General features: G+C 42.8%; 3 protein-coding genes across 6 annotated transcripts; all 3 read right to left on the reverse strand.

Moving 5' to 3' along the window:
- Positions 1-211: 211 nt before the first annotated feature.
- On the reverse strand, positions 212-3542 carry LOC135668665 (eukaryotic translation initiation factor 4B3-like). The gene is made up of 2 exons (XM_065178540.1): positions 2265-3542; positions 212-625 (listed from the first exon to the last, which is right to left on the reverse strand). Exons 1-2 carry the CDS (start codon positions 3458-3460, stop codon positions 589-591), a joined length of 1233 nt encoding a protein of 410 aa, XP_065034612.1. The 5' UTR covers positions 3461-3542; the 3' UTR covers positions 212-588.
- A 4065-nt stretch (positions 3543-7607) lies between these two features.
- LOC135668757 (3-ketoacyl-CoA synthase 1-like) lies at positions 7608-9498 on the reverse strand. Its single transcript, XM_065178546.1, has one exon. The coding sequence runs from the start codon at positions 9342-9344 to the stop codon at positions 7770-7772; it is 1575 nt and encodes a 524-aa protein (XP_065034618.1). The 5' UTR covers positions 9345-9498; the 3' UTR covers positions 7608-7769.
- Positions 9499-10010: 512 nt separating this feature from the next.
- On the reverse strand, positions 10011-26698 carry LOC103982712 (filament-like plant protein 4). 4 transcript variants are annotated; one of them, XM_065178544.1, is made up of 9 exons: positions 26494-26680; positions 25686-25743; positions 25357-25426; positions 22928-23085; positions 21301-21478; positions 18112-20542; positions 17901-17955; positions 10500-10861; positions 10011-10427 (listed from the first exon to the last, which is right to left on the reverse strand). In XM_065178544.1, exons 4-9 carry the CDS (start codon positions 23036-23038, stop codon positions 10397-10399), a joined length of 3168 nt encoding a protein of 1055 aa, XP_065034616.1. In that variant the 5' UTR covers positions 23039-23085; positions 25357-25426; positions 25686-25743; positions 26494-26680; the 3' UTR covers positions 10011-10396. The 4 variants fall into 4 exon arrangements, with proteins under 4 accessions (XP_065034616.1, XP_065034617.1, XP_009397979.2 ...); XM_065178545.1 differs by lacking the exon at positions 26494-26680 and adding an exon at positions 26086-26416; XM_009399704.3 differs by lacking the exon at positions 25357-25426 and having other exon boundaries at positions 26494-26698.
- Positions 26699-27540: the final 842 nt, after the last annotated feature.

The raw sequence follows: 27540 nt of genomic DNA on the forward strand, positions 1-27540 counted from the left end.
CTGGCGAGCAATTAAGAACACTGGAACAAGCAAACCATCAGACAAATCTGTAACATCTAATCCACTCTCTATACATTTCATGACCAGCAAAGTCTGATTATGATAACTTGATCCACATTTACACACAATCTAATCTTGATAAGGACATAGTATACCATCTTCCTCCAAGCAAAGCCAATAAGCATATACGTCAGTAAAAGATGCATCAGTATTAAGCAGCAAAGCTAGCTGAAATAGATTTTAATAGCATGAAATTATCTGGAATGTCACATGATGGCACGGTCAAGCTCAGAGAGCACAAATGTTGACATTCAACTACAATTTGGAATCAAAGACAGATGACATTCTTAGAATATGTCAAATGATGCTATCAAATATTAAAAACAAAATCCTCCATAGCACAAAGAACCTTACAAAAATGCAGTCGCGACCTTAGATCTAGACGCACTATCCTCACTCTGCAACTAACAAGTAACACGCTAAGAAACTTATCTAACAAAATTGTCTCGTCGTGTAGAAGTTTCCAATCACTGGATGGCCCATCGATTGGATGAATCTGTATTTCTGAGGCCATCGTTTGTATAGCTTTCAAATTTCAGGTGCTGTGTTCTCAATCTTGTCTTCCCTGTAATTAGAGATTGCAGAAACAGTAAGAGGTTGAAAAAAGTGAACAGACAATTCAAAAGATAAGCTTTCAGGATGTGATGCAATCACAAAGTAGATATATCAAGTAGATATGAGTAGGCAATAAGAATAAAGATTACACACAAGCCAGCGGGTGTTTAACATGGAAGCACAACTATGCATGCAAATTTGCAAAAGCTTGTAATCACAGAGCAAACAATAAAATTTAGGTGATATGAATGGTGAAAGCGACTAAAAAGCATCATCAGAGGTCAGAGTTTCAAACACCATGCCTCGGCATTGAGGGAACAGAGTAACAGGGATGTAGTTTAACAAGTATGCCAATTGTTGGCAACAGGTCAGACTGTTTTGGTTTAGTTCGTAAAAGATCAATCAGAACACACAAAGACCTTGTCTTAGATCAGTCAGGGTCTAATCAACTTGAGCATAATCCAGCCATTTATTTTGCATAGTCTATTTCAAAAAGTCAAATTTGGAGAATCATTCTGAACTAGTGGCCGATGACGCTAGTAAGTCAAACTTAATGAGATCACCCTAGTGGTAGTGCCTAAATATGTGACCCTTAGAACAGAGACTAAAATTTACTTTTGATAACAATTGACAATAAACCATTTTAACGGCAAGCAGATTGCTTGTAGCTCGCTAAAGTTCACTCCAATTTCAACCAGAACAACAAAGATTTTAGGTCATATGTCAAGATTTTTATGCCTGATTTTAGTTAGCTTTGCTCATGAACATAGAAAAGAGAGAATTTAGAACATCAAATAAAAACGCAAAAATTGTGAAAGCAAAGATTCTCAATGCCATCAAGAAGTAAATGATTCAATTATCTTTGCCAATTCATGAGAAATGACATTGATAACTTTATGCAATGAATGAGAGGTCCTCAAATCATTCTAACAATTTCACTATAACATTATAGTCCGTAGAAACAAAAAAAATTGTATTAAAATTTAATGAGTCATGCTACTATTTTAAAGCAAGGTATACAATTTCGAATAATACCATCCGTACTGGACGGTACGTATCGGTCTGTCAGTTGACCGGTACACGAACCGTCCGTTACCGAACGGTATATATATATATATATATATATATATATATATATATATATATATATATATAATCTTATATATAAATATTATATATATATATATTATTTATATATATATATAATATTATTAAAATATTATATATAAAAAAAATTTATATATATATATTATATATATATATATATATATATATATATATATATATATATACACACGAGACGATGTCACCGAATTATATATATATATATATATATATATATATATATATATATATATATATATATGTATATATATTATACGATATATCGCTCAATATACAATATCGTACCGTACCGAACAAATGTCGAAACGCCGATACAGTTTAATATTTCAAACCTTATTTTAAAGTTTAATATCGTGAAGAGTAAAATGATACGTTGTAATGTACTCTTTTCAAGGGCAAATCATATCACAGGTCAACTAAAACAAAATAAATGAGAACAAATTATAAGTATCAGCAATTGCATATCCAGCAAAAAAGCAGTTATAGATTCAAACAACAGGTGAGAGAAGAGCTAAAGATCAGACCTTGGAGTTGATGCCGCAGCTGCGTCGAGGTTCCTCCAAGCCCTGTCTGTGCGGCCCTCAGGCGACGTTTGAGTCCCATTTGCTGCCCCATAAACCTTCTTGCCAAACGAAGACCTTTCTGGCGGAGCATCACCGATCTTCCTGGTTTCCAACTTCTCATCGATCTTCTTCCAGTCCTGCCCCTTTTCTGCTAATACCTCTTCTCGTGGACGAGCCTCTCCAAAGGGGTTCGAACCCTTGCTCTTCTTCTCCGTTGCTCCTTTGTCCTGCTCTCCATGGGCCGGTTCCCCGTTGTTTCCATTGGACAACAGCAGCGAGCGGGGCTGCAGCACAAGCCTACGCCTTCCACCGCTGCCTTTTTCCTCCTCCCTCCTCCATGCATCAGAACCTGCGACATCCTTTTTTCTCCCCCATGTTTCGGAATCAGCGCCTCCTCCGTTGGATCCCTCCTTGGTGAACATGTCGAAACCACCCCTCCCTTCCCTGGGTCCATCGAAACCGCCGCCGCTACCGAACCTCCGGCCGTCTGCCGGCGGCGCAGTTCTCTTGCTCGAGATCCAGCTGTCCGATTCGTCCGCCTTGGACTGAGACTCAAAGAAGCCCCCTGCTCCTCCCCTCTCCCTCCTCTCTGGAACCACGGATTTCTTCGCCGATCCCCAGTCATCGACCTCATCGGCACGGGACGGCCCCAGATCCCTGTCGGATCCACCGCCAGATCCGCCGAAACCACCCCTCCTCGGCTCGTCAGAAGGCCTGGACGAGCCCCAGCGGGAGGGGTTGGGGTCCTCCCCGGATGCGGCGGCCCGGCCGCGGGCGCCGCCGTAGGACTGGCCGAAGCCGCGGAAAGAGGAGCGTTCGAGCTCCTCGGCGGAGCGCTCGCGGGGGCCGGTGGGGAGGAGGAGGAGCTCGTCGGGGGTGAGGCCCGCGGAGGAGGAGGAGAAGGCAAGGCGAGCAGAAGAATTGTGGGAGACGGGCTTTCCGGTGGTGAACTCGGCGAGGGACATGCTCTGCGCCTTCTTCTTCTTCTTGGAGCCTTTGGTGGCGGCGGCGAGGGAAGGGAAGTCCCGCTGCTGCTGGTCTGAGGCGTCGGATGTGGAGGAGGAGTCGTCCTTGGCGACGGCCATGGCGGCCTCGTGCTGCTCGGCGTCCAACGCCCAAGAGATCGGTTTCGCCCACGCCGACCCCGAAGACGCCATCGCCCTCTTTCCGTGAAGGCTATGAACGATGCGTTGGTGGCGGCTGCGAAACGATGGACTCGGGCATACTGGTACGCATGCGCTGTGCTTCGCATAATATAGAGAAGCGTAAGGAAGCAGGAAGCGTTGGGTCTCCTGTGTCTCTCCTGAGAGACCAAACACTACAAGTTTATACTCCATTGGTTCGCTATGCGGATCCCACGTAGAAGATAGTGGGACCCAAACGTAGAATCAATGGAAAGCATTGCGTGTTGCACAGGAAAGTAAGCGGCAACGGTGATGACTTGGGATCGGATTCCGAGCGCGTGTACGCAGTTGGAAATAAGTCGGCATTGTTGGAATTAATGATATCCCAATCCTTTTCATATGCAAATTACATGTATCTGAATCAATAGAAAGCCATTACACATCTAGATTTTAATTTAGCGTGGAAATTTTAGAGCTTATCTACACACTTATAATTAATCTTTCATCAATTCGCTAAATATTTTAGTTGTCATTACAATTCTAAAAATTTCTACCCAAAATTGCTATGGTGGTGATTAGAATTTACTAACGCGAGGGATATATTTATTTATATTTTAAATTTTATAATATTGAGTACTAATCATGATTAGTAGTGCTAAACTATATATATATATATATATATATATATATATATATATATATATTCTCAATTCTCATCCATCCATACATGCATGGAGGCATAAAGTTATATTTTTCTAAAGGAAAAAAGAAAAAGAAATCTGGTGCTTCTCCATTCATCATGCATGAGGGCAAGTAGCTTCGACAACCTTTATTCATCAAAAGAAATGCTTCCTTTTATCTGTTGCAATAGACGAGCTTGATTCATTCTTTCAGTTCTCCAATAGTGGAAGTCTACGGGCAAAGCAGCGCACTAATTAAAAGGAATGGATCTTAATGGACATGAATTGATGACAAACCATATCAGGTGGAATCTGGAGCTAACCGTCTCAGCCTATTTCACTCACCACTTGTGTAGCCATTAACTAAAGCGTATACAGGTTTGGTGGGAATGTGTTGTCGACAATCCAAAGTAGAAGAAGAAGAAGAAGAAGAAGAAGAAGGTAGCAGCAGTTACTTATTCTTCTTTTCCTTCTTCTCGAGTTCCCTTGTGGAGGCTTTGCCGCTTCCTCGATGCCTTCTGCTGCAGCTCTGCGCGATGATACTACTCTTGAGCGGATTCAGCAATGCTGCTCCCATGACAGCAAGTTTCGCCACAGTGGCGGGCACTACCCAGTGCTTGGACTGCATGCAGAACAACATCAAGTCCGAAGACGCAGTCAAAGGTATACATCAACAATTATAGAGTTCCCGAAAGAAAGATCAAGAGAGTTAGAGTTGTTGTTGGTTTGATTCAAGCAGGACTAAGTGTGGCCATCAAGTGCAAATTAAGCAACGGGGAGTCCGAAACTAAAGCCACTGCTGCGGTCGAAGAAGGGGGAAGTTTCAACGTGTAGATCCCGAGCGAGCTTAAGGGCGAGTGCTTCCCGCAACTCCATGACGCCCTGGACGTGCCTCGCCCCGGCGAGAACGGGCTGCGGCCGTCCAAGCTCGTGATCAAGTGTAAAGAGGAGGGAAGGCATACGTTCGTCGCAGCATCAGGGAAACTCTCGTTCTCGCTGGCGACGCGTGCATCGGCATTCTCCTGGCCATTGTTTGAGCACCCAGCAGAGTGGCATCGTCTCCACATGCACTTCCTCCCCTGGCACGACTGCACATTTCCTATTGCCAGGATTACTGGAACAAGCCTCGAGTCATTAGAACATTGATTGAGTCGGTGAGGCAACAAATCGAGCAATAATTTGTTTAATATTATATATATTTATTAAAATATATAAATATTTTTATAATATAATTAAAGGTAAATTCTCTAAAGCATCTTGATTTTTCACTTTTTCCTAGAGTTCTTTTTGTTTTATTTCACCTCTTATATTTTAAGAAATAAGATTATTCTTAGCTTCGACACGTGTAGTGTCCATCTTCGTGCCACTCATGAAGGTCTCATCATCGTTTTCTTCATCTCTATCTCATCGGTGGAGGTCTCACCATAATCCTTGTAGACCCCACAAGGCCTCTCATTATCATCCTAGTTGCCTCCGCCACTCCCACAAAGGCCCCGTCATCATTCTTGAGTGTCATCACTCATAGGCCTTGTGAGGCTCCTTGTCATTGTCCTCGTCATCACCTGCATCCCCATGATGACATCATAGAGCATCCTCTCGAACGCTCTCATCTTACTTTTTATCTCTTGCTCTCAAAGTTCGCTCTACACATGCTCTCTTGAGAAGAGAAGAGAAGAATATAGGACAAAAGCAACAAAGACGGTAACGAGAGGCCTCACAATAGTGGGGCATTCACTAATAGTAAGCCACATTTTAGAAAATAAGAAGTGTTACGTGAGAATAAAATAAAAAGATTAGGCTATGCAAGAAGAAAAACATGAGTTTCTTTTTTAGAAATTATCATATAATTAAAGAGGATGATAAAGGGTGAAAAAAGTAGCAAATTTTCTTCTCTTTCATCCTAATAATAATAAAAAGATAGATGTCTTTTGAAAAAATGTCATATATAAAAAGATAGATTCTTGTAATAAATAAATAATTGAAGTCATTTTAATTTTCTGAAACTCCAATTGACTGAATTGTTTAGGCACTTGAACAAAAAAATCTTTAAATGTCAATAAAAAACAATAATAGCAAAGCAGTTGTGTGTTCATACCTATTAGTTGTAGCAATTAACCTATTTAGGTAGTGTCTAACAATCATAAAGCGCCAATTAGAAGGCCACTTCTCAAATCACGCTTTTATTGTAGAACGAAAAAGAAAATTAATTTTACAAGTTAAAACTCTCGGCAAGATGAGACTTATCTATCAATAATTAAAAAGAAATTACTGATTAGTCACATGGTTGAAAATTAACCTACTATCTTTGACTTAGGGTTAAGCATTTTTGGAACTCTACTAATTTAATTAGTTGGAGCCTACATATTATTATAACATATTTGCTAAGTTAATAATCCATTTTCATCAACAAAATAATCTGAAAAATCTGGCATTATAGGGTTATGATCAGAATGTATGGAGCTATTAGTTATGAAAATTTGCATGACGTAGAGCGATGTTATCCTATGCCATTAGACTAAAATATAGATTACCCTATGTAGTTAGATCTCCTGAGTATCATAGTCTCTAGATTTAAAAAATTTATATTGAAATCCCTATAGTTATGAGAATAAAACATCTAGGTTTATTTATCCTAACGTCATCGATTTTACTTACGGAAATACAAAAATAATAGATAAAAAGATAATTTTAATATCTCAATTGATGGCAGCGGATGATATCAATGGTGACGAACGACGACGCTGTTGGAGGTCATGGGTGATTGCTATGGATAAGGAGAGTAGTGGTGAGAGATGAGGGTTGCTCTACATCTGCGTCGACGTTGATGCAATTGTCGAGTGACAAAAGGGCCACTTGATATCTACATCAACGACCCTTTCGTCACTCGGCAACTGCATCGACGCCAATGCATATGCAGAGCGACAAAAGGGTTGTTCGGCTATTACGTCGGTGTCAACGTAGTTGTCAAGCGACATCACTCTATATCTGCATTAGTATCGATGCAGTTGCCGAGCAATAACTCTCTACATCTACGTCGATATTGCTGCAAATGTCGAGTGACTCTTTCATCACTTAGTAACTACGTCGATGATGATGCAGATATAAAACGACGAAATGACTGCTCGATAACTAAGTCAGCATCGACAAAGATGTAAAATAGCTCTCATCTTTGATCTTATTCATAATTATCACCCATGGCCTCTAGCGATGTCGTTGTCAATCACCACCAATATCGTCCACCATCATCAATTGAAACATTGAAATTATATTTTTAACTAGTATTTTCATATTTTCATTGATAAAATCGATATTATTATGATAAATAAACATAAATATATTATTTTTATAATTATAAAATATTTTAATATAAAATTTCTAAGCCTAAAAATTAAAATGTGAAGATCTAATAGATAATTAGCCCTAAAAGAGGAAACTTTTTGGTCCACTCATTGTACGAAAAACTTTCTATTTAGTTTCATATATATATATATATATATATATTGAAGGGAATAATGCCAACACAGATTATCTCTTACAAAGAACAATTTTTGGTCCCTCACACTAGCAATCTCGATAGGCTTATTTTTGTTGTTAAGGTTTATAGATGATAATAAATGAAAGCACTTTGTTGCTTTCATGTTGCAAGGTGGCGTTGCGTCCCATCAATTCGATTCCAACCTCAGGTCTATCCCTGTGGCGGGGTAGATGTCGACGCAGTCCGCCCAAGGGTTGCAGCGGCCGCAGACGCCGACCGCGACGTCCCGCAGCGCGCGCCAGACCGCGCTGTTGCACTTGAACCCGGACCCGAAGCCGATCTGCAACACCCGGTCCCCTTGGCGCACCCGCCCCTGGGCCTCCGCGTAGGCCAGCTCGTACCACAGCGAGCTGCTGCTGGTGTTGCCGAACCGGTGCAGCACGCTCCGCGACGGTTCCATGTCCGCCGCGCCCAGCCTCAGGTTCTTCTGGACCTCCTCCAGCACCCCCCGCCCCCCGGCGTGCACGCAGAAGTGCTCGAACGCCCGCCGGAAGTTCGGGATGTAGGGACGCACGCCCCTCAGCCTCAGCACCCGCCGCGCCACCAGCGTTGCCAAGAACTTGAGCAGCTCCGACGGCGGTAACACCAGGGGCCCCAGGGTGGTGATGTTGGTCTTGAGTGCGTCCCCGGCCACGGCCATCAGCTCCCGGGCTAGGGACACCCCGACTGCCCCGCGGTCGTCCTCCCGCTGGTACACACACCCGTAGCAGCCGTCGTCCGCCCCCTTGTGCGTTCTTACCGCGTGCACCAGCCGGTACTTGGCCCGCCCCGCGTCCGCCCGTCGGTTGGACAGCAGGACGGCGGCGCCACCCATCCGGAAGATGCAGTTGGACAACAGCATGGAGCGTTCGTTGCCGAAGTACCAGTTCAGCGTAATGTTCTCCGTGCTCAGCACGACCGCATAGGCGTTGGGGTTCGCCTGGAGCAGATCCTTGGCGAGGTCGATGGAGATGAGCCCCGCGCTGCAGCCCATTCCGCCCAGATTGAAGCTCTTCACGTCTTCCCGCATCTTGTAGTGGTTCACGATCATGGAGGCCAGCGACGGGGTCGGGTTGAACAAGCTGCAGTTAGCAATGAGGACGCCAACGTCGCGCTCCGGGTCGACGCCCGTCTCCTCGAAGAGGGCGTCGAGGCAGCGGAACATGACGGCCTCCGCCTCCATCCGGGCCTCCGCCATGCACAGCCGAGGGGGCCGCGCCTGCACCCCCGGCGGCAGGTACGTCTCGTCCCCCAGCCCTGATCGCATCGTGATATTGGTCTGGAAAGCGAGTGATTCCCCGGTGAAAATGTGGGTGCACTCGGTCATCTCCAAGAACCCCTCCTTGGAGATCTTGTGCTCGTCCTCGGGCCTGTAGCAAGCGAAGTCCACGAGGTAGACGGGGCGCGGCCGCCTCAGGTAGTAGGCGCCGAACAGAACCATCAGGACGGCGACGGAGGCAAGGCCGGTGGCGGGGTCCAAGGAGAGAAGCCGATCGAGCCGTAGCGTGGCGGCAACGGTCGCAAGAATGAGGGGGGCCAGGAGGTAGGCGGTGGGGACGGCGGCGTAGTGGAGGCCAAGCTTGACGTACTTGAGTTTGACGGACTGGAGGAAGTCGGGCAGGCGACGGCGGATCTTGATGACAATGGAGGAGCCCCCGAAGGCCATTTCGGCGGTCAGGCACTCGCGGCCCATCACAGCGGGCTCCGCCGTCGCTGCCTCCATCCTAATCCACTAGACAGGGATGGTGGCACCAGCGACGGCCAGTGAAGGAAGATATATAAATGGTAAGAAATCAATGCAGTAGGAAAAGACGAAGAAGGACGGAGAGTAAATGTGTGTGCGCGCCGACGGCAGCAGCGGTCGTGGATGGGACAACGGTAGCTGGAGAGAAGATTTGGGAGGCGATGGGTGAAGCAGGTGGCCGATATTAATTGGAGATCGCTCAACAACCAGGCAGGGTGGCGGGCGGAAGCTGCGTTGACGCGTTCCGTCTCCGCCATGATTAATGACGGACGCTCCTTCCTCCCGAGCTTGACTTGACCAGAAAGAAATACAAACATTTTGACATATTTATCCTTCAACAGTTTCCAAATAACATATTTGTCACACGTACGCTTTTCCCATTGATTCATATCAGCGTCTTCCTCTGCTCTCCAGGCGCTGTTCATCCTCTCGATGAACTCCTCTGCCCTCTTATGCAGCTCAGCATCTTCACTATTGGAGACTTGTATCTAAGTGAAGGGTCAACTCTGCTCTGGAAGAGAACATCGCATGAAGAAATTACAGCGACAATAAGGCGATTGCTGACAGACATGCATAAGAACAATTTTGATAACAATATAATACAAGGTAAGCATGTAAAGCATAGATCCCTTCAAATTCTAAGACTTCTGGTTCACGACATAAGTTATAGAAATTGATTGCATCTTTTAAGCCAATTAACTGTACATAAAAAAGCACAGATGTTTGCAGAGCTTGTTTGTGCCTCAAAAGGAACAACAATTTCACGATTAATTTGTACAGAAATTTAAAGAAAACGCACGAAATGCCATGATAATTACTTATCTTCATCGAGGACGTGGATGCTGCTCCTCCGTGCAAGCTGCAAGTCAAGCAAACCTTATGGATAATGATGTTTTGCAGTGCCAGTAAAGGAGTCATTTGCCATCAGAAGCAAGCATCATCTACTTCAGGCTCAAAGCTGCAATCTGCTGTCCAGCATTAACTAGAGTGAACTCAATCTATCCGTTTGAAAAGATCTCTACAAGCATAAGCTACTGATCACTTCTTCCTCTGTAGAACAACCTGCCAAAACCACGCCCATGCTTATTGGGCGAAACATTAGGAAAGGAAGTAGAAGAGGATGACTGAGAATACCTATGCTTTCGGTGCTTTGAGTTGACAGGCGATCTTGTAAGATGACCTGCTTCTATGTCAGATGGGCAAACCTGGGAGACGAATCTATCCAAGGGAGACTCACCTCCATGTGTTGGTGTTATAAAAGCAGCAGAACTTTCCACCTCTGACATGGAGTGCCTTGATTTATGCATGGCTCGAATGTTAAATCCACTAGGGCCAGGTTTACCTTCAAAATGGTCATCAGTCATGAGATTTCTATTCTTTAGGGAAGAATCCGATCGTTCTGCCAGTGGGCGCAATGCTTGCAATTGCCTTCCGAGCATAAGTATGGTCTCTTGACACTCTGCAAGCTTTTCAGCTGCAGCTTCTATCTCTTTCTCCTATTATAGGACATATTGATGATTTAAAAGTTCAACTAGAAGCTACACATCATCTGAGTGTATATATGACTTGGTTCATGCAAATTTCAGTCCTTTCATGAGTTTTAAGTGTTCCATATTCATAAACTTAAGAACAACTAAACGACAGATAGAATTGCAATAGAACCTTTGGAAGCCATAAAATCAGTAATTTATGATGCATGCCTATCATCTAGGTCAAAATAATGGATTGTGAAAATAATATCACATAATTCCAATTAAAATTGATATTACAGAGTCAAACACATTATCATCATAACTGACATTGTTGCTTAACTGAAGACAATGGGTCAAGTATCACAAACATTACAACTTCATCTTGAAAACCTTACACGATATAGATTGCTACAAGGGGTTAATCTCGAGTAGACCAAGATCAAGGTTATAATTTTAATAACAACATCCCAATACTGATCCATATCAAGTGACACTGGTAGACCACAGCAAGCCCATGAACAAGTGAGGATGCTTGCTTTGGTCGTTAGCTGTAATGGGATGTTAGATCTAATCTGGTTCTTTTTCCTTGCAATTAGCAAGCACAATGTGGGTGTTAGGCTACTTTAAAAACAACCTAGAGCTCAGGGTTCCATCTTGTAAAGCAACTTAAGAGAAGCCAGAAATGGGCCTGGGAAGGTCTTCCTCCGATGGCTAAGTCAAGGTGTGATCAACCCCTGAATATAGGCGAGTAAATGCGAGAGTCAATGAGGAATAATGATGGTGTTAGTCACTAGCCATCTATAGAGACATCCAGGTGAAAACTCTTAAATGCTATAAGGTTGACCCAATGATAGCCAAAATCTACCATCATTAATGGTTGACTAAAATAGCATGATAATTTCTTGGAGTTGCCACTGAGGTGGGCATTAAATGCCTATCATGTGTTGGCCTATGATTAGTTGACAAGAAGCCTCGAGGGACCCCTCCACATGTGATAAAAAACCGGATTGAAAGTGTCTCGACTAAAGACACTTGGAATGCCAATTGGTCCAGCAGTATGCTTGATACAATGTAAACAAGCTGGTAAAGGCTGTTCCTAGTACTGAATTGCTGATGGATGGTTACACCATTCCTTACAGACAACCACCTTGCTCCCATTTGCTGGGTGACGGTGCAGACCAATATGGGCATAGGGCTATCCTAACGTTTTTAAAAATATTAGACGCAAGGTCCCAAAACACCCGAGGCGTTAGGCGCTCGCCTAGACACCTACCCAAGCAAAGTAAGGAGCCCCCGAATATTATAATTAAAATAATGTATAGCTAAATAGAAATATGCTAAATATGTTTATGGAGACCTATGTTAGAATTAAACTGCTCCAAAAGCATCTTATTAATCAAGCATGTTTTGCCGCTCTAAGACATCATCAAGTAAAAGCTAGGAGAGTTTTACGTATAAATCAAAGTGCATATTGCTGATGGTGTTGTAGATATAATAAATATATTTAAACTGCTCCAAACAAGTTTTTGCTTGTCTATTCACAGTTTAATTAACAGGAAGGTGGGGGAAGAAGAGGACGATGAACGAAACTGTAGCTACGAACGAACAAAGCTACAGTAGAGGATGAAGATAGTAGATGACATTATTGACGACGGTGGACAGAGCTGCAGCGTTGGACGGAAAGTGCAAAGGTGGCAAATGAAGGTGATGGAAGAGGTTGTCAGCAACGACAAACAGAGTTATAACGAACGTTAGGGTTTAGACAAGATGTAGTGGCAAACGAGCTATAGAGACGGGTGTGTTGTAGCAACCACAACCGAGCTGCAACAGCAAATGAGTTGGATGAGGCTGTCGATGATAGCGAGTAGAGCGAACAAAGGCAACGGATTGACACGGACTTAGCTGGATTTGCCTAAGTCGTGCGGCACCCTTGCGTGTCCGTCCGCAAAGGTCAGCCTCCCCGAAGCCTCCCATTGTCCCTTAGGACCAACAAAAGAGAGAACGAGTTAAAGAGAACGCCTCAATCGGGATCCACAAGCAAACATCTCCGAAAAACACTTCATAGACAATGCAAATTACAAACAGACTTTACAAGCTCTGAACAGTGGCACAACAAAGGGTAAAATGATCCATTACAGACTGAAAAGCTCTCGCACGTGTCCACATGACACAACTTTTATTTACAAACCTAAAGTGACCACCAACCCAACTAAAATGGGACTATTAAGCCTTCGGCTGCCCCTTTACATTCTGTACAGGGCATGAACATGCCAAAAGACACGGACATACATAAGCATTACATCAAACACCTTGTTTAGAAGTTTGTCCGTGACATTCTCCCCCACTTAGTCCTTCGACGTCCTCGTCGAAGCCTTTGTGAACACTGCAACTCTTCGCCTTTGCTGAGTCTTCAATCTTCCGCTCCAGCTGCAATGCGCCTCCTGGCTCCCAGCTGCTCTCCGCTGCTGTTTTTGAGTAGTCGAACGTTTGATCCGCCATGCTGCTTCAACTCGCCAATGACTCTAACTCTGGTGTGGGGTTGGCTAAGTTGTGTTGATCCTCGTTGATTCCTACGGATCCACCAAATGAAGGAAAAGACCATCCTTACTGCGCCAGTCTCTCAAAATTTCCACATGCTGCTTGAACTGGGTGGATGCTTGTTGGAGCTTTAACGAGCATCGCCTCGCAAACTTCTGAAGTTTTGGGTCCTTCCTCCACAAAATCTGCTCATTGACTCTTCTTCCAGTTAGTTGTCACATCCAAGTAGGTTCGCATCACTTCCGCTTTCGATTGGCATTTCGTTGGGAAATGAAGCGGACAATCTACTCTCAGTAGTACTGATCACCGTTGGTGAGGATTTGACAACTATTGTCTTCCATTATCCTCGAAGGGTCTTTGAACTTGTGCAGAGCTCCTCTGCTGGATAAATAAGAGAACTGGGGTACTCGGTTTCGCCCATTCTCTTAAGAGTTGAGAAGGCAAAGGTTACTTGACTTCGCCCGCCTCCTCGAGGTTGTACTTCATGCATCGAGCTGGTTACTGGCCTTCGCCTGCTCTTTGCTCACACTTCTGAAGTACTTGAAGTGTTTGCACTCCTTGCGTTGAGTTAGCTACTGTGATTCACCTTCTCAATGCCATTGAACTTCTGGAATGCAGGAAGTTTTCACCCCAACTTGGAGTAATTCTCTGATAGATGAGGTTGCATCTGGGATTGTACCGTCTTCTCCATCAACCCTGCCGCCTACTCCACTGAGTAGCAAAGGTACAGCACCGCGTACTGCCTGCTTCGTTCCTTGGTCGTGCACTCTTGCATGACCCGAAGTCCTTCACTTACGGCTATCTTGATGAGAAACTTGTTGACACCGGTCTTACGAAGTTTCTTGGCCTCTGCCCTTCAGCCTTGTCTCGGTACTTGGAGATTGCCTCTGCATGCTCCACCTCCTCGGCCCCTTTCACGACCAAGCGCTCTCCCTCCGTGAGAGCAAGGGAGCAAAGGATCACGGAAGTCCCGCCTCTGCGGTACCATGGCGCTGCCATGCCCATGGCCCTACTATCCGTCGCCTCGTCTCTGAATCCCTTTTCTTCACAATCAGTAGAAATGTCTCCGTGGCACTCCTCTGAGTCCACCTCCATTCTGACTGATGCTTGATTTTGGGTAGCTAAGTCCCTCTGGACTCGTCGTCGCTTCCTCGCCCCTTTTGACCCCCTGCTTTAACACCTCTGTGTTCTCCAAGCAGTCTGTTTGGTCGATGGAAAGACAGATTGCAACTCCCATGCATGGCCTCTGCCATCACGTTGTAGGGTTTGCACCGATTCTGTTCTCCTTAGCTTCCTTGGTAGCAACGTTCGCTTACTCGACCTTGTCCTCTGACTTGTCGGGCTCCCTTAAGCGAATGTGAGCTCTGGAGTAGTCTAACTCTCCAGCTGCTTCGATCATACCTCTACATGATCAAGTTCCTCCCATGGAACTCACTGGTACTTGCATTCGAACTTTTCCCTTAGTGGAACCCAGCCCCCATATGCTGATGACCAAGGCTTTCATCCGAAGCAAAATTCGATGCACGCACGGAAGACCCGCCTCTGCGGTACCATGGCCTTCACTCCTTGAATCCATAGCCCTTCTTGCCGTCGTGTTGTTCACCGAAGTGGAGCTCCCAGTAGCTCCCGATCATACCTCCATATGATCTAGTCCCTCACGGGTCAAGACCATGTCGTGTGTGTCGCATTGCCACGAACTGTTCCACCACGATCCGCTGCACCATGTCGCCTCCTGGTGACATCTCCATTGCATTCTGATCCTTGTGGAATAAACTCGAATTGTGAACCCTCCATGTGTGGCCTCTGCCAATACATCGCAGTGTCTCCTCCACCTTCGATTTCGTTCGCTCCTTTGGCAATCAACCTTCATCCACCCACTCTTGGGTCACACCTAGATGAAGCACCGCTCTAGGACAGTCCGTCGCCTAGTAGCTCCCGAAGTCCACCGACTTCACTGTAATTTGTGCACCATTGTCTGGATCCTGGGCCTCTGCCCCTATCAGCACAATCTCCGCTGCGCACCGCTTCCTTCATAGCAACTCGAATGGCAACACTGTGGCATATTCTTCAAGAGTACCCGCCTCTGCGTCCTCTTGCCCCGTGCTAAGGCCTTCTGAACCCAACTTCGCCTCCGCAAATTGAGTCGCCTTAGTTCCTCCATCAAATGCTTCTCCGAGATAAGGTGCATGTGCCCCGAAGCTCCCTTCGTCTTTGGCACCATGCAAGATGAGTCCGCTCCGTCAGAATGAAGGACCCATGGAACAACATGATCCTACTATTGCCTCTGCAAGAGTTCATGTCCTTGACCTCTGTCTAAGGAAAGCACTGTGTCTCTGCTCCATGTTCCAACTTCTATGCTGGCTCCCTTCATGCGGCTTGGGTACTTCGCCAAGTTACACCCAAGTTGCTCCGCTCCTCGTTTTTGCATTGAGTCGATGGTGGCCCTCGTGCCCACCATTCCACGGGTCAGCCCTCCCTTGAGTCCGATCTCCACATCGACTCCAAGTGTGCCTTCATTTAAGTTGCTTTAGGTCGCTCCCCCACTTGATCTCGCAATGCATCCACCAATGTATTCTCTCGAGCGAGATCATGCGACAACTCCTCGCCGCTTGCTCAGTCCATCGAGCTTCGTGGAGTTGTTGTTTGTTGAGGTACTCCTCCTCAACATGTGAGGTCCGTCTCACATGATTCTCCCTCTGGAGAGCCGGGACTTATCCCTCCTAGATAACTATCCCGTTGGAGCAATATCTCTCTTCGTTTCGGAGACCACCATCCCCTTGGACTACTCCGATCTGCTGAACAAACTGTGCACTGTTCTGCCTCTTGCAAACGCACTTGCTAGATTACGACTCCATGTCAATACAGCCCCCGCTGCACCCCTCAAGGCCTAGCAACATGCTGAACTCGTTGCACACTTTAGCCTCCGACGGACGTATCCTTCACATGCCGAAGAGAAAGTTTCAATGCTCCATGGCGCCGAGTTTCGGTCGCCTTGGGATGGCCACGAACATTCCGTCGTCTGCATACAAGCCCATGCATGAGTACCAAATTCTTCGAGTTAGCAATTCCCCTCACCTCTGTGAGCTTTGCATAACTCTTTTGGTCGTTAAGCAACTCATTCCACCTTGCATGGTCTCATTCTTGCCAAGCGCCTCGCTTGCCTAGAGCACCATCAAGTATAGTTGTCAACGTTGAGCCGTAGCTCAAACTCAGCCATCCTAACCTTTATGCGCTCCAAATTCTTCCAAGCTTGCCTGTTCTCGTGGTGCCTCTTGCGCGAAGGGTTGGCCATTCCTCTGAATGCCAATCTCAGATGCCCGCTCCTCTGAGCGACTCTTTTCCCTACATCTCCATGCCCGTTTTCCCTCAAACGGTCGCGCGTGTGCTGACTGCCCTCAACGCAGCCCCGCTAGGTCCCCCACGTTTGCATGTCAAGTGTTTCTATAAGTGCTTGTCTCGCTTTGATACCATATGACACGGACTTAGCTGGATTTGCCTAAGTCGTGCGGCACCCTTGCGTGTCCGTCCGCAAAGGTCAGCCTCCCCGAAGCCTCCCATTATCCCTTAGGACCAACAAAAGAGAGAACGGGTTAAAGAGAACGCCTCAATCGGGATCCACAAGCAAACATCTCCGAAAAACACTTCATAGACAATACAAATTACAAACAGACTTTACAAGCTCTGAACAGTGGCACAACAAAGGGTAAAATGGTCCATTACAGACCGAAAAGCTCTCGCACGTGTCCACATGACACAACTTTTATTTACAAGCCTAAAGTGGCCACCAACCCAACTAAAATGGGATTATTAAGCCTTCGGCCGCCCCTTTACATTCTGTACAGGGCATGAACATGCCAAAAGACACGGACATACATATGCATTACATCAAACACCTTGTTTAGAAGTTTGTCCGTGACAGGATGTAGGGTTTTATTTCACCTTTGTTTTCTTTTACTGGGTCGGGCAAGGGAGAGGGTTGGCCAGTGTTAGGATAACTATGTTAGTTGGTTCGATCAAACCAACTTATAAGTCCAATCAAACCAAAGTTTGAACCCAACCAAATTTGGTTCGGGCACTCGCTCGTGGCGCCAGGCGCCTGGGCTTAGGCAAGCACTCAAGTAGCACTTCATTGAAGCATTATGTCTCGATTTCAGCGAGGCGCTCGAGCCTCGCCTAAGCACCCGAGCGCCTTTTGAAAATCCTGAACTATCCTTTGTTAAATGCAGTTGCCATTTCTTGAGTCAATATAGCACAAACATTAGTCTGGGCTTAGCAAAGTTGTTTGCACAATAAAATAGTTTGGCAGAGTTTTTGAAACTATGACAACTACTGTAGAAATTTCTGTAACCTTTAACTTTGTGTTCCAAGAGACCATTATAAGTGGCTTATGAGAACCACCTTAAGAGGTTTTCAATAAGGTCAAATGTTCAAGTCATCCTTCCAACTAAATAATATCAAGAAGAAAAATGGAATGTACATGGCTCAGCAAAATGTCTACATGATGAACTCAAGCATTGGTCATTACCTGTTTTTTGTTGGTACCAGTGTAAGCATCTGAGCACATGCAACATTTATCATACCTTCATTTTAGCAAAAAACAAAAACAAGAAGATCACATCAGATAATGTACCAAATATATGAATGACACCAACTAACTAAAAGCCAACTTCAACAGAACCAGATTTATCTGGATTAAAAGATTTAGCAATTCAAAGTATATGTAATCATTAGCCAACCTGTCAATCTTCTCTTGAAGATCTCTTAATTTGGCCAAATCATCCTCGTGAAACTGCCTCTCTTCCTGAAGCTTGTTGCTTAATGTCTGTACTTCTGAATGTAGGACATTTACTTCAGTTTCTAATTCCCGCGCACGTGACTCCAGCAAATTGTAAGACTCAGCCATACACTTCAATTGTGTTTCAGACAAGCTATTTAATTTTTTACTAGTGGCCAATTGAGATCTAAGCTCTGTCATGTTCTGTTCAGTTTCAACCAGCTGAAGTTTCATCTCTTCCAGTAATTTGGTACAAGTTGACAGTTCCACTTGCATGTTTTTTTTTTCCAGCTTCATCTGTTCAAATTCCTTCAAGGAGAATTTCTGCATTGTTGTTCTTTGTTCATTGATATCACTGATAGGCCTATCAATCTCTACATGAGATGAAGAAGACCTCCCTGAGAAATTTTCATTTCTTGGTTCATGCTGAGCTACTCTGTTCTCGAGTAATGTTGCTTTGTCTATGCAATCTGAAATACTACTTTTCCATTCATTATTCATATCCAATGACATCCTAAAGCCTACCTTATTGGCTTCAGACAGAATATGGGATAAAATGAGTATAGCATCATTCAAGCATTTTTCATCATGTTGAACATCCTTAACACAGGAAGAGAACTGCTGGATTTTCTCACTTAGTCCTTGAGTATCAAATGGATGATCTTGTGTAACAATAGCTTCTTTCCCAAGATATGTAACAAAATCTTGAATCTCAGTTATAACATTGTTTAACTCTTGACCCAAGTCATTCTTACCATCAGCAGATGAAACACTGTCATGCATAGAGATAACAATATCGGTGGTCTCATTGATGTCATCATGATGAGGTTTTTCATCACAAGAAGCATCTGTCAAATAATTTCCTTTAATGGCACAGCTTATTGAGTGCTGAGGCAACTCTTCCTGTGTTTCCTTCATGATATGTCTTATATCTTCCAAAACTTTACCAATATCAACTTCTTGATCCTGCAATTTGAAAATAGAAGCTATTCTTGACTGAAGTTTCACCAACAGATGATCATGTTTATTTATTACAAGTCCATAATGGTTTTGATTGGTGCAAGGCAGAATTTCTGGCTTCTCTGATGCCATCACTTGTACTTCACTAGTATCATCCTTCTGAACATCACCTAGTAAAGTAGCACTGGTATTTTCAGTTTTCATCTTATCAAGCACACCATCAGATATGGTGGTTGCTCCATTGGACTCTGTTGACAAACAAGCTAATCTTTCCATCTCTAGAAAGTCATCCATAAGTTCCAAATGATTTGAATTGTCTATATTCTTGTACTTCACAGTATCTTTTTCTTTCTGAAACTGTGAGAGCTCTGACATTAACGTTGTAGCCCAAGGTACCGAATAGTTTCCTTCCTCATCAATTCCATCTTCAGACATGGAGGTCAGGCTTGACGGGTTGCTTTCGTTTTGGGTTAAGGTGGTATCAGAAGAGACATCAATATTTGGTGTTGATGAGACTTTTTGTTGGTTCAGAGCTAGCATCTGTGCTTCAACACTACAAAGCTTGCTTGCTGTTTTAGCACACATATCTCTTGAAGCCTGTAACTCACTGTTACGCTTTGACAGAGCCTCTCTTAACATCTTTGTTTCTTCCTCAATGGTTAATAAATGTGTGGTAAGAAATTCGTTCTCCTTTTGCAATGTGTGGATGCTTTCTGAAGCAAAATCACAAGTAGGAGTTGATTTGTGATGTGGACTAGGATTCTTTGCAGGTGAGTGCCTCATTCTAGTCTCCTTATGGTCACGACCTAAATTTTCAACTTCTAGTTTCATTTGTGCCAGTGCAGCAGGCCCAGGCAGCTTTTTCCTAACAAGACCACGTAATCTTTGGCATTCTGCCTCCAACTTTGATATTTTCTTAACATCCTCCAAGTGCTGCTTATTTGCTGCATCAGCAGATTTTGTGCTCATATTTTTCTCTTCATTCCGAATTTCAAGCTCCTTAGAAGTGACATGTAACTCATATTTCAGTGAATTAATTTCTTTTTTGCATGAGTCTATATTGGTCTTTAGCAGTTCAATTTCAGTATCAGCTTGCATCTTCTCATCACTAACTTGCATTAGAATATCTGAACGCTCTTGAATAGATCTTGAAAGTGCTGCATTTTCAGCAGAAGCCTTGAGCAGTTCCTCCTCGAAAGCATCTAGTTTTGCTTCTAGTTCTGCTTTGATTTTTTCCCATTGCTTAGTTTTGGCAAAGATCACATCATGTAATTTTTGCTCGCTTTCTTCCTTCACATTCCTTGTCTGCTTCATGCACTCCTTCAGGGCACTATCAAGATGAGATGCACGTTCTTCAGCTGTAAGCTTCAACAGTGTGACAGATTCAAGTTGATGTTTTAGTGCGGATGATTCAGCTTCAGCTTTTTCCCAACCTAAAATAATTAAGAAAAGAATAATAACTCATTATCACCAACGCTCAAAATTAGAAATTTGCAAAAAACGAGGTGATCTATAGTCATCATCTCTCAAAACTCCTAAGCAAAATACTGAGTTCATCATCAGTGTTCTAAGATGCTGCTGTGTTATGCAAGAATCAGGTCACTGCATTGAGAATGTACAGGATGTGGCTACATATAAAAACTTTGGTCATGAATGCATCTCATATGGATGTATCATAAGGAGCAAGCTTCAAAAATTAGGCAACAAAGTAGAAGTATATGGTCAAGTTTATATATAGATAATTCTTGCTAAATTAGAAGCTTACCATGCAATGCATAAGATGGAATTACATTCATTCCAATGTTCAATGGATGAGAAGTAAAAACGTAACATGAATGTGAGATGCATGTTACATGGATGATAAGGAGTGTGAAGTAAAAACATAACAAATAGGATGAGAGAAGTGTGGAAGAATAATTTAATATCAAATGTTACATGGATGATAAGAACCTAACATGAATGGCCAAGATCATAAAATAAGGAGAAATAAGGAAAAACATGTGAGATGCATAAAACTGCGTTATTGGGTGCATATGCAACAAAAACACATAATGAAACCATGTAGGTCTTATATAAGAGATCGCAGGGCCAATCAACCAAAATGTCTTCTTGTGCAGCCACATGAACCACATTTTAGAATATTAGCATGAAATATATTCAGGTAAAATAATGTAATAGGACATGTTGACACCTGAGACTGCTTCTTCAGCAACTTTAGCATGTTGCTTGACCAGATCATCCTTAGCTGTCATCTCAATTAGTGCTGCAGACAATTTTTCATTTAAAATGTTCACTTGATTTTCCAATTCAGTTAGGTGTGCATATGATTCTGCAGAAATCTGTACATAATTAACAGTGTAGTTACCATCCTGCAAAGACAGCAAGTTGCCTCAAGTGAGTGACTATGTGAACCATATCAAGAGAATAGTAAACTGGGAATCTAACAGATACCTTATCTCACTATATGCAGGAAGATAAGATAAGAAATAATAACTACAGAATTATGCAGTTCAGTCAAAATGAAATCTTACCATTAGATAATTGGCATACGACTTCAAATAAAGATAAAAAAATGTTAAAGTAGACATGGCAGTACGCATAAATGTCATCTGCTAGCACAGACAGTATATCTTATTGTCATTGCATAACAATTGAATTTGCTAGGTAACTCGTGAACTCTGCTAGCAATCCAAAGCTTCAAATAATGTACTAATTCATGACCTCAATGACTGCTTTGAGTATAAAGTTGTTATTTCAGATATCTGTAGCATAAGCACTTTCATGTACTATATCTGACAAGCTTGATATCATGGAAAAAGGTATCAAGATATACATATATCTTTCATGTCCTTTGCAGTTAAGCAGATAAAGCACGGTAATGAATATCTCATGAAAGGAAATTTATAAAGGCCCCAAAACATATATCAGTATATGTATATGTATATGTATGTATGCACACATACAATATATATATATAAATATATATATATATATATATATATATATATTAAAGATCATGCTTAAAAATAAATAAAAATATCTTGTAGTGATAGTGCTAGATAATAGTATTATATTTCATATCAGTTTATTGCATTTTGTTTAAAAGGTTTCAGTAATTAAAAGCCTGATAGGAGTAGAAGTTTGAGAGGCGCCTCAAGCTATGTATCAAATGATGTTTCGAAAATGATCATGTTGAACTTAAGATCAAGTATATTTTTGAATTTTCGAGAATGATATTCACTATTCAGAGTGTGTAATGCTCATGAGGGCATCATATATGTATGGATAATTAGAATTTAAGCGGAAACCAATTCATAACCTGTTTGGCATAGTGAAAGGAATATAAACCAATTTACAAAAAGCTTCAATATTTCGCAAATCATTTGTTCCCATAAATTAAATCATCATATGCAATTTTTGAAAGAAGCAACAAAATAATGAAACTAGAAACATTTTTCCTTGGATTTCATGGACCCATGCATTTCACAAATTAGTATCATAGTCATTAGCCAACATGGACTTAGGTCAGCTTATTCTTTCGGCAGTCTTAAAGTTGTGAAATTAGTTGGAATTCCAAGAGGTACCCTTTAAAGGAGTAATGGTTTATGTTCTTTCAAAGTCAAAGATCAATTTGCAAAATGAATCTGAAAATTATATAACATCACTGAATGTTAGTACAATCAACCTGCATGAAACCTGCTTATCAAACTCATATCTTTGATGTCAATCTATAGACGATGTCCAAAATATGTTTACTATCGATGATATATAGATATTATTTTCAATTTTGCACCAAATAGGTGCAAGCAAGAACAAACCTGATCAACTTGATTTCCACCAGTGTTGGACAAAGTTGAATGAGAGGAATCAATTGCAGTCATAACCTTCTCAGATGACTTCTTTTTCCAAGGCCAACTTCGCCGATCCATCCCCAAATAAATAGACTACAATCTATGCCATTCATTCATGCTTCAATCTGTAAAATACAAGAAAAATGAATTCAAACTAACAAGTTAAAAATGAAAATTAAAAAGAAAAGTGCATTCGAAAATGAACTTGTGATGACAGAAAGTTTGCAAGTTATTTAAGGAAGATAAAAAAAAAACCAAATTATATTATCAAGAGAAAGAACAGAATCACTTGAGATTTTCCTTTGAGGAGGAGGTATTTCAACATATGTAGTTTACAGCCACCAGCGGGCAGGAACAGGAACTATCAACAGAACCTTGTCTACAATATTTTAGCTTTGAAAACATATACTCCCCATTCTTAACAACTCCAATCTTCTTTGGGTTCGCATCCTAACTGCCAAGTATGAAAACCTCCACCCCTGGACTGATTCCCCTAAATCCAATCTCTCTCGACCCAGGATCAATATCAATCATCTAATCAAAGAGATCAAAACTGGGTTTCAAAAACTAATAGCTGATGGCAACAATACCAACATTCAGACAGACCCTTCAGTTGAGAACCTACCCATCAGACACTGGCCTACGCTAATTTACATTGATGTGATATCTACTTTCTGCATTGTTTCTGAACTGTTGGACTCTAATTGCTGGAATCTGACCAAACTTGAGCTTCTATTCCACCCTTCTCTAGTTGACCGAATTCTGAGGATTCATATTGCTAAGCTCCCTCATGACGATTCTTGGATCTGAGTCATATGACAACCCAATCCTTAAGGCTCTCTCTCTAGTAGTGATGCCTATCAATTTCTAAAGTTTGACACTACGGATAAGGGATGGCATGGCTAGAAGGTGATATGGAACCTTTCTATTTCTCCAAAGATCAAACTATTTCTTTGGAAGCTTTGTTGGAAAAGATTGCTTACCTCTAATCTCTTTGCTCACATCCTACACCACCAGATTGAGCACTGTGCAATGTGTCAACTCTATGAGGATTCTCCAGCTCACATATTTCTTGAATGTTCTTCATCCATCTTCTTTTGGAACTTGCTTCAATCCAAAATAGGAATCAGATTCAAACACTTTCATTCTTGGTCTGCTGGCTCTTGGCTGTTGGGGCTGTTGGAAGGTGAAGGCTACGAGAAATCTGCTTCTAATTAGATTCTTAGCCTTATTTCACTCTTTTTGGACTCTTTGGCTTAATAGAAATGATTCCAAATTCCACAACCGTCATGCTAATCCCTCTACCTTAGTTATCAAGGCTCTAGCCCTCATGACTGAAACTAATCAAGCATATCCATCACCTGAGGGGACTAGTAATATAATTCCTCAGTTTACTACTTCTAGATAAAGGTTTTTTATTGTTTTTTGCAATGTGATGCCTCTTTTGTTTCTTCTGACCTTCCTGCATGTATAGGCTTCATCTTCACCTCCATGGACAACACTACTCTAGCTGTTGGTTGCCAACCTTGCAATGCCCACAATGCTGCAATGACAGAGGCGCTTGCAATCCTTGAGGCTCTCAAGTATGCTGCAACCATGGGTTGGGAAAACATTCTTCTCCAATCGGATGCCCAACCCATCATCAACTACATTCATGGCTCCCAGCAAGTTCCTTGGAAACTCCAGGCTATCATCTCTGATGTAAAGCTCCTATTGAGCCAACTTACTTTCTTCTCTGCTGGCTTTATTCCAAGATCTCTCAACTGCAAAGCTCACCAGCTTGCATCTATTGGTAGAACCAACAGGTTCCCCTCTTTTTGTACACTGGATGATTTGAGTTGTTCATCGAGTCCCCTAACTATGTTTTTCTAATTTAATGAAATTTATTTACTTCAAAAAAAAAAGTAATAGAGTTCTATCAAGTGGTTGTATAGGGTTTGACATAAATGGAAATAAAATGTAATTGTAATCTGCCTGTAATGCAATCACTTTTGTGTCACCTAGTGCACAAATGATGAATTTTTCATTTCACATTCATTGTTGAAGCCATTCTGCATGAGGATTTTTGTTACGTACAAACTGATCTGTATTCTGCAACATGTTCATTTCCTATATGATGTTTAGTTTGAGTCAGCTTCCACAAAATTCATCCACAATCAGTCTTCCTCTTCACCCCTCTCAATATCTGAAATCTCACAATCTTCATCAGAGGTGACAAAGGCATCATGTTAATAATTTTAGCTGATCACCTGTGAGACATCATTAAGGGAGGAAATTTTCAATTAAAAAATAACAAATAGAAGAAGAGATATCTTATTGCCACTACTATCTGCGGAATATTCCTTTTCTATGCTCTCCCCATGATAAAGCTACTTTTGTATATCATCCAGTAATACCTTCACTTTGTATCATGTCTCTTTAGCTACTATGGTGCATGCCCCATTTTTTGTTCCCATCTCCCTGAAACTGTGAGAGGAGGTGTAGTTAAGTAGGCTCAGCTTGAATCTCTACCATACCTAAATCTTGTAAGTGGGTACAAGATATCTAGGTAATGAAAGCTCTAGTTAATAATTCTCAAAGTTACATGAAAGGAGTTCATCTAGTGAGCAGATGAAAAGTAAGCAACGTTTTACCATAGCCTAAATGAAAAGAGTGGAGAGGAATCAAAACTATAAATGCGAACGTTAGATGGTTAAGGACACATGCAGTGATTCTCAGTACTGACCTTTGCAGGAATCAAGTTTGTGAATGTCCTAATGCTGCGAGAGCAGTGGCACTGTTCACTGGAGAGGAAAAAGTCAATTAGACAAGTATTTATTACTCTGTTTGGGCATTTATTTCGATCAGATATGCATGCGAAAAAGATACTTGAAAAAAAAAAAAAGCATGGAAGAGAAGCCGTAATAGAAATTGTGCTGCTAGAACAGCTTGAACAGATTTTGCTACATATGATGTTAGTCTGGCCTGAAGCAAGGATGCTTCAAAAGGAATGGTTTGGGCCGCTTGATTTTCGTGCTAGTTTTAATCTCCATAACGAGAAAAACAGAGTTTGAGAATCCACTACAAATCACATAAAAAAACTCAATGGTTTTAATCAATCAAGTAGAGAGGAGAAAAGAGCAAACATTTGAGAAAAAGAAGTGAGGAGCATTCTTTTCTCAATGCCATCGCGAATCTGTAAAACGAAAACCTAGAAAAGCACAATTCGATCGATACCATCCAAGTTTATGAGATAAAACCAAGCAATATAAATCTTGAAGAAGGAGAAAAGGGCAGCTAAAAACCCAAAATCTGAATGGCAGAGACAGAGCAGACATGGATAAGGCTTTGATGGACAAAATGTGGGTCACGCGGTGCGAGTTCTTGGATGAGATCCAACGAACCGTATGGTTATGGACCAAAGATATGCAAGAGAGGAGATTGTTCTTGGTGTGTGTTGATCCTTGTGCTTGTGTCTTCGACACACGAACAAGTTTGGTGGAGACGGTAAAAAAAGAACGAGGGGAGGAGTAGGAGGCGATCGAGGTAGTTACTGTCGTCTTCTCTGCGGTGCCACCCCCTCTCCCTCTCTCTCTTTCCCTCCGCTGCGCTGTACTTCTGGCTGACACTCGTGCTGATCAAAGGAGCAGAGACGCGAAGAAAGAGATGGGAGGGAGCAAAGAAAATGCAGGGGAAAGAGTGACCGAGAGAGCGCAAAGTGGGTAGAAGATGGTGCCGTCAGGGCTGCTCGCTTAAAAAGCACAACGTTGTCGTCGCAAGCGCACCCCGGAGATGCCGGTTCGCTGCCCATTTCTACACCATCCTCATCCTCAGTGGGTCCCACAAAACACTCGGTATCCCATCAAATTGCCGAACGGGTAAGTGCGAGGAACGATGGTCTCGAGTGCCGAATAAGTCAATGCATTAAGGCGGGCTATCATATACCTACGTAGACATATATTTTCGCTCCCAAATTTCTTCACCACGCGCCCTCTGTGTCCGTCATGCTGCCCCCCAAAAAATGCGCTCTGTGTCTGGTGCCGGGCGTCGATACTTGAAAAGTAGAGTGTGTATATCATCCCTATATTAAACGCTTCTTATCAGTATGACCGGTTTTTATAATAAGAAAACATCCCTTCGAAACACCAATTACTCCGCCGCATAATAGAAATAAGTATTAATAATAAAGACAAAAAAAATCATCAGCTACAGAGTGGACGATGGTGATCGAACGGGAAGCCACCGACGGATGAGTTCGTCGCCACGCCATGGCTTTCTATTCTGTTTTCATCCTATTTCTCACGTACGGCTTCCGAATCGAACGATGAGTCGCCTATCGTCTGATCCGCGTGCGACGGTGATCTGAGGGTGGAGCACTGTAGGGGACAGGTGGCCCACGAGGTCCACCCGCGGTCTCTCTCGGGCGGCGACAGATCGACACGAGGCCGACTTCGGGTCCTGACCCACGTGGAGTCTGAGAGCGCGTCTTTGTTGCCATCGAAAGCGAAGCCCATCGTCCGATCGACATCGGACGGCTCTCCTCGTCGCCAAACAGGTGGGCCCGGACGCGTGCTTAGACCTTGTTGTCATGTTGCGTCCGC

Source organism: Musa acuminata, chromosome BXJ1-4, assembly GCF_036884655.1.
Source record: "Musa acuminata AAA Group cultivar baxijiao chromosome BXJ1-4, Cavendish_Baxijiao_AAA, whole genome shotgun sequence".
NCBI lineage: Eukaryota > Viridiplantae > Streptophyta > Magnoliopsida > Zingiberales > Musaceae > Musa > Musa acuminata.

What these genes read in the sequence shown, in the direction of transcription:
- LOC103982712 (XM_009399704.3), bottom strand. Translation starts at nt 23,038, where the DNA reads ATGGATCGGCGAAGTTGGCCTTGGAAAAAGAAGTCATCTGAGAAGGTT. An exon ending in TGCTGAAGAAGCAGTCTCAG is followed by an intron (nt 20,543 to 21,300) that starts GTGTCAACATGT and finishes TAATTATTTTAG; the next exon opens with GTTGGGAAAAAGCTGAAGCT. An exon ending in CTTCAAGAGAAGATTGACAG is followed by an intron (nt 17,956 to 18,111) that starts GTTGGCTAATGA and finishes GCTAAAATGAAG; the next exon opens with GTATGATAAATGTTGCATGT.
- LOC135668665 (XM_065178540.1), bottom strand. Translation starts at nt 3,460, where the DNA reads ATGGCGTCTTCGGGGTCGGCGTGGGCGAAACCGATCTCTTGGGCGTTG. An exon ending in GCTGCGGCATCAACTCCAAG is followed by an intron (nt 626 to 2,264) that starts GTCTGATCTTTA and finishes CTCTAATTACAG; the next exon opens with GGAAGACAAGATTGAGAACA.
- LOC135668757 (XM_065178546.1), bottom strand. Translation starts at nt 9,344, where the DNA reads ATGGAGGCAGCGACGGCGGAGCCCGCTGTGATGGGCCGCGAGTGCCTG.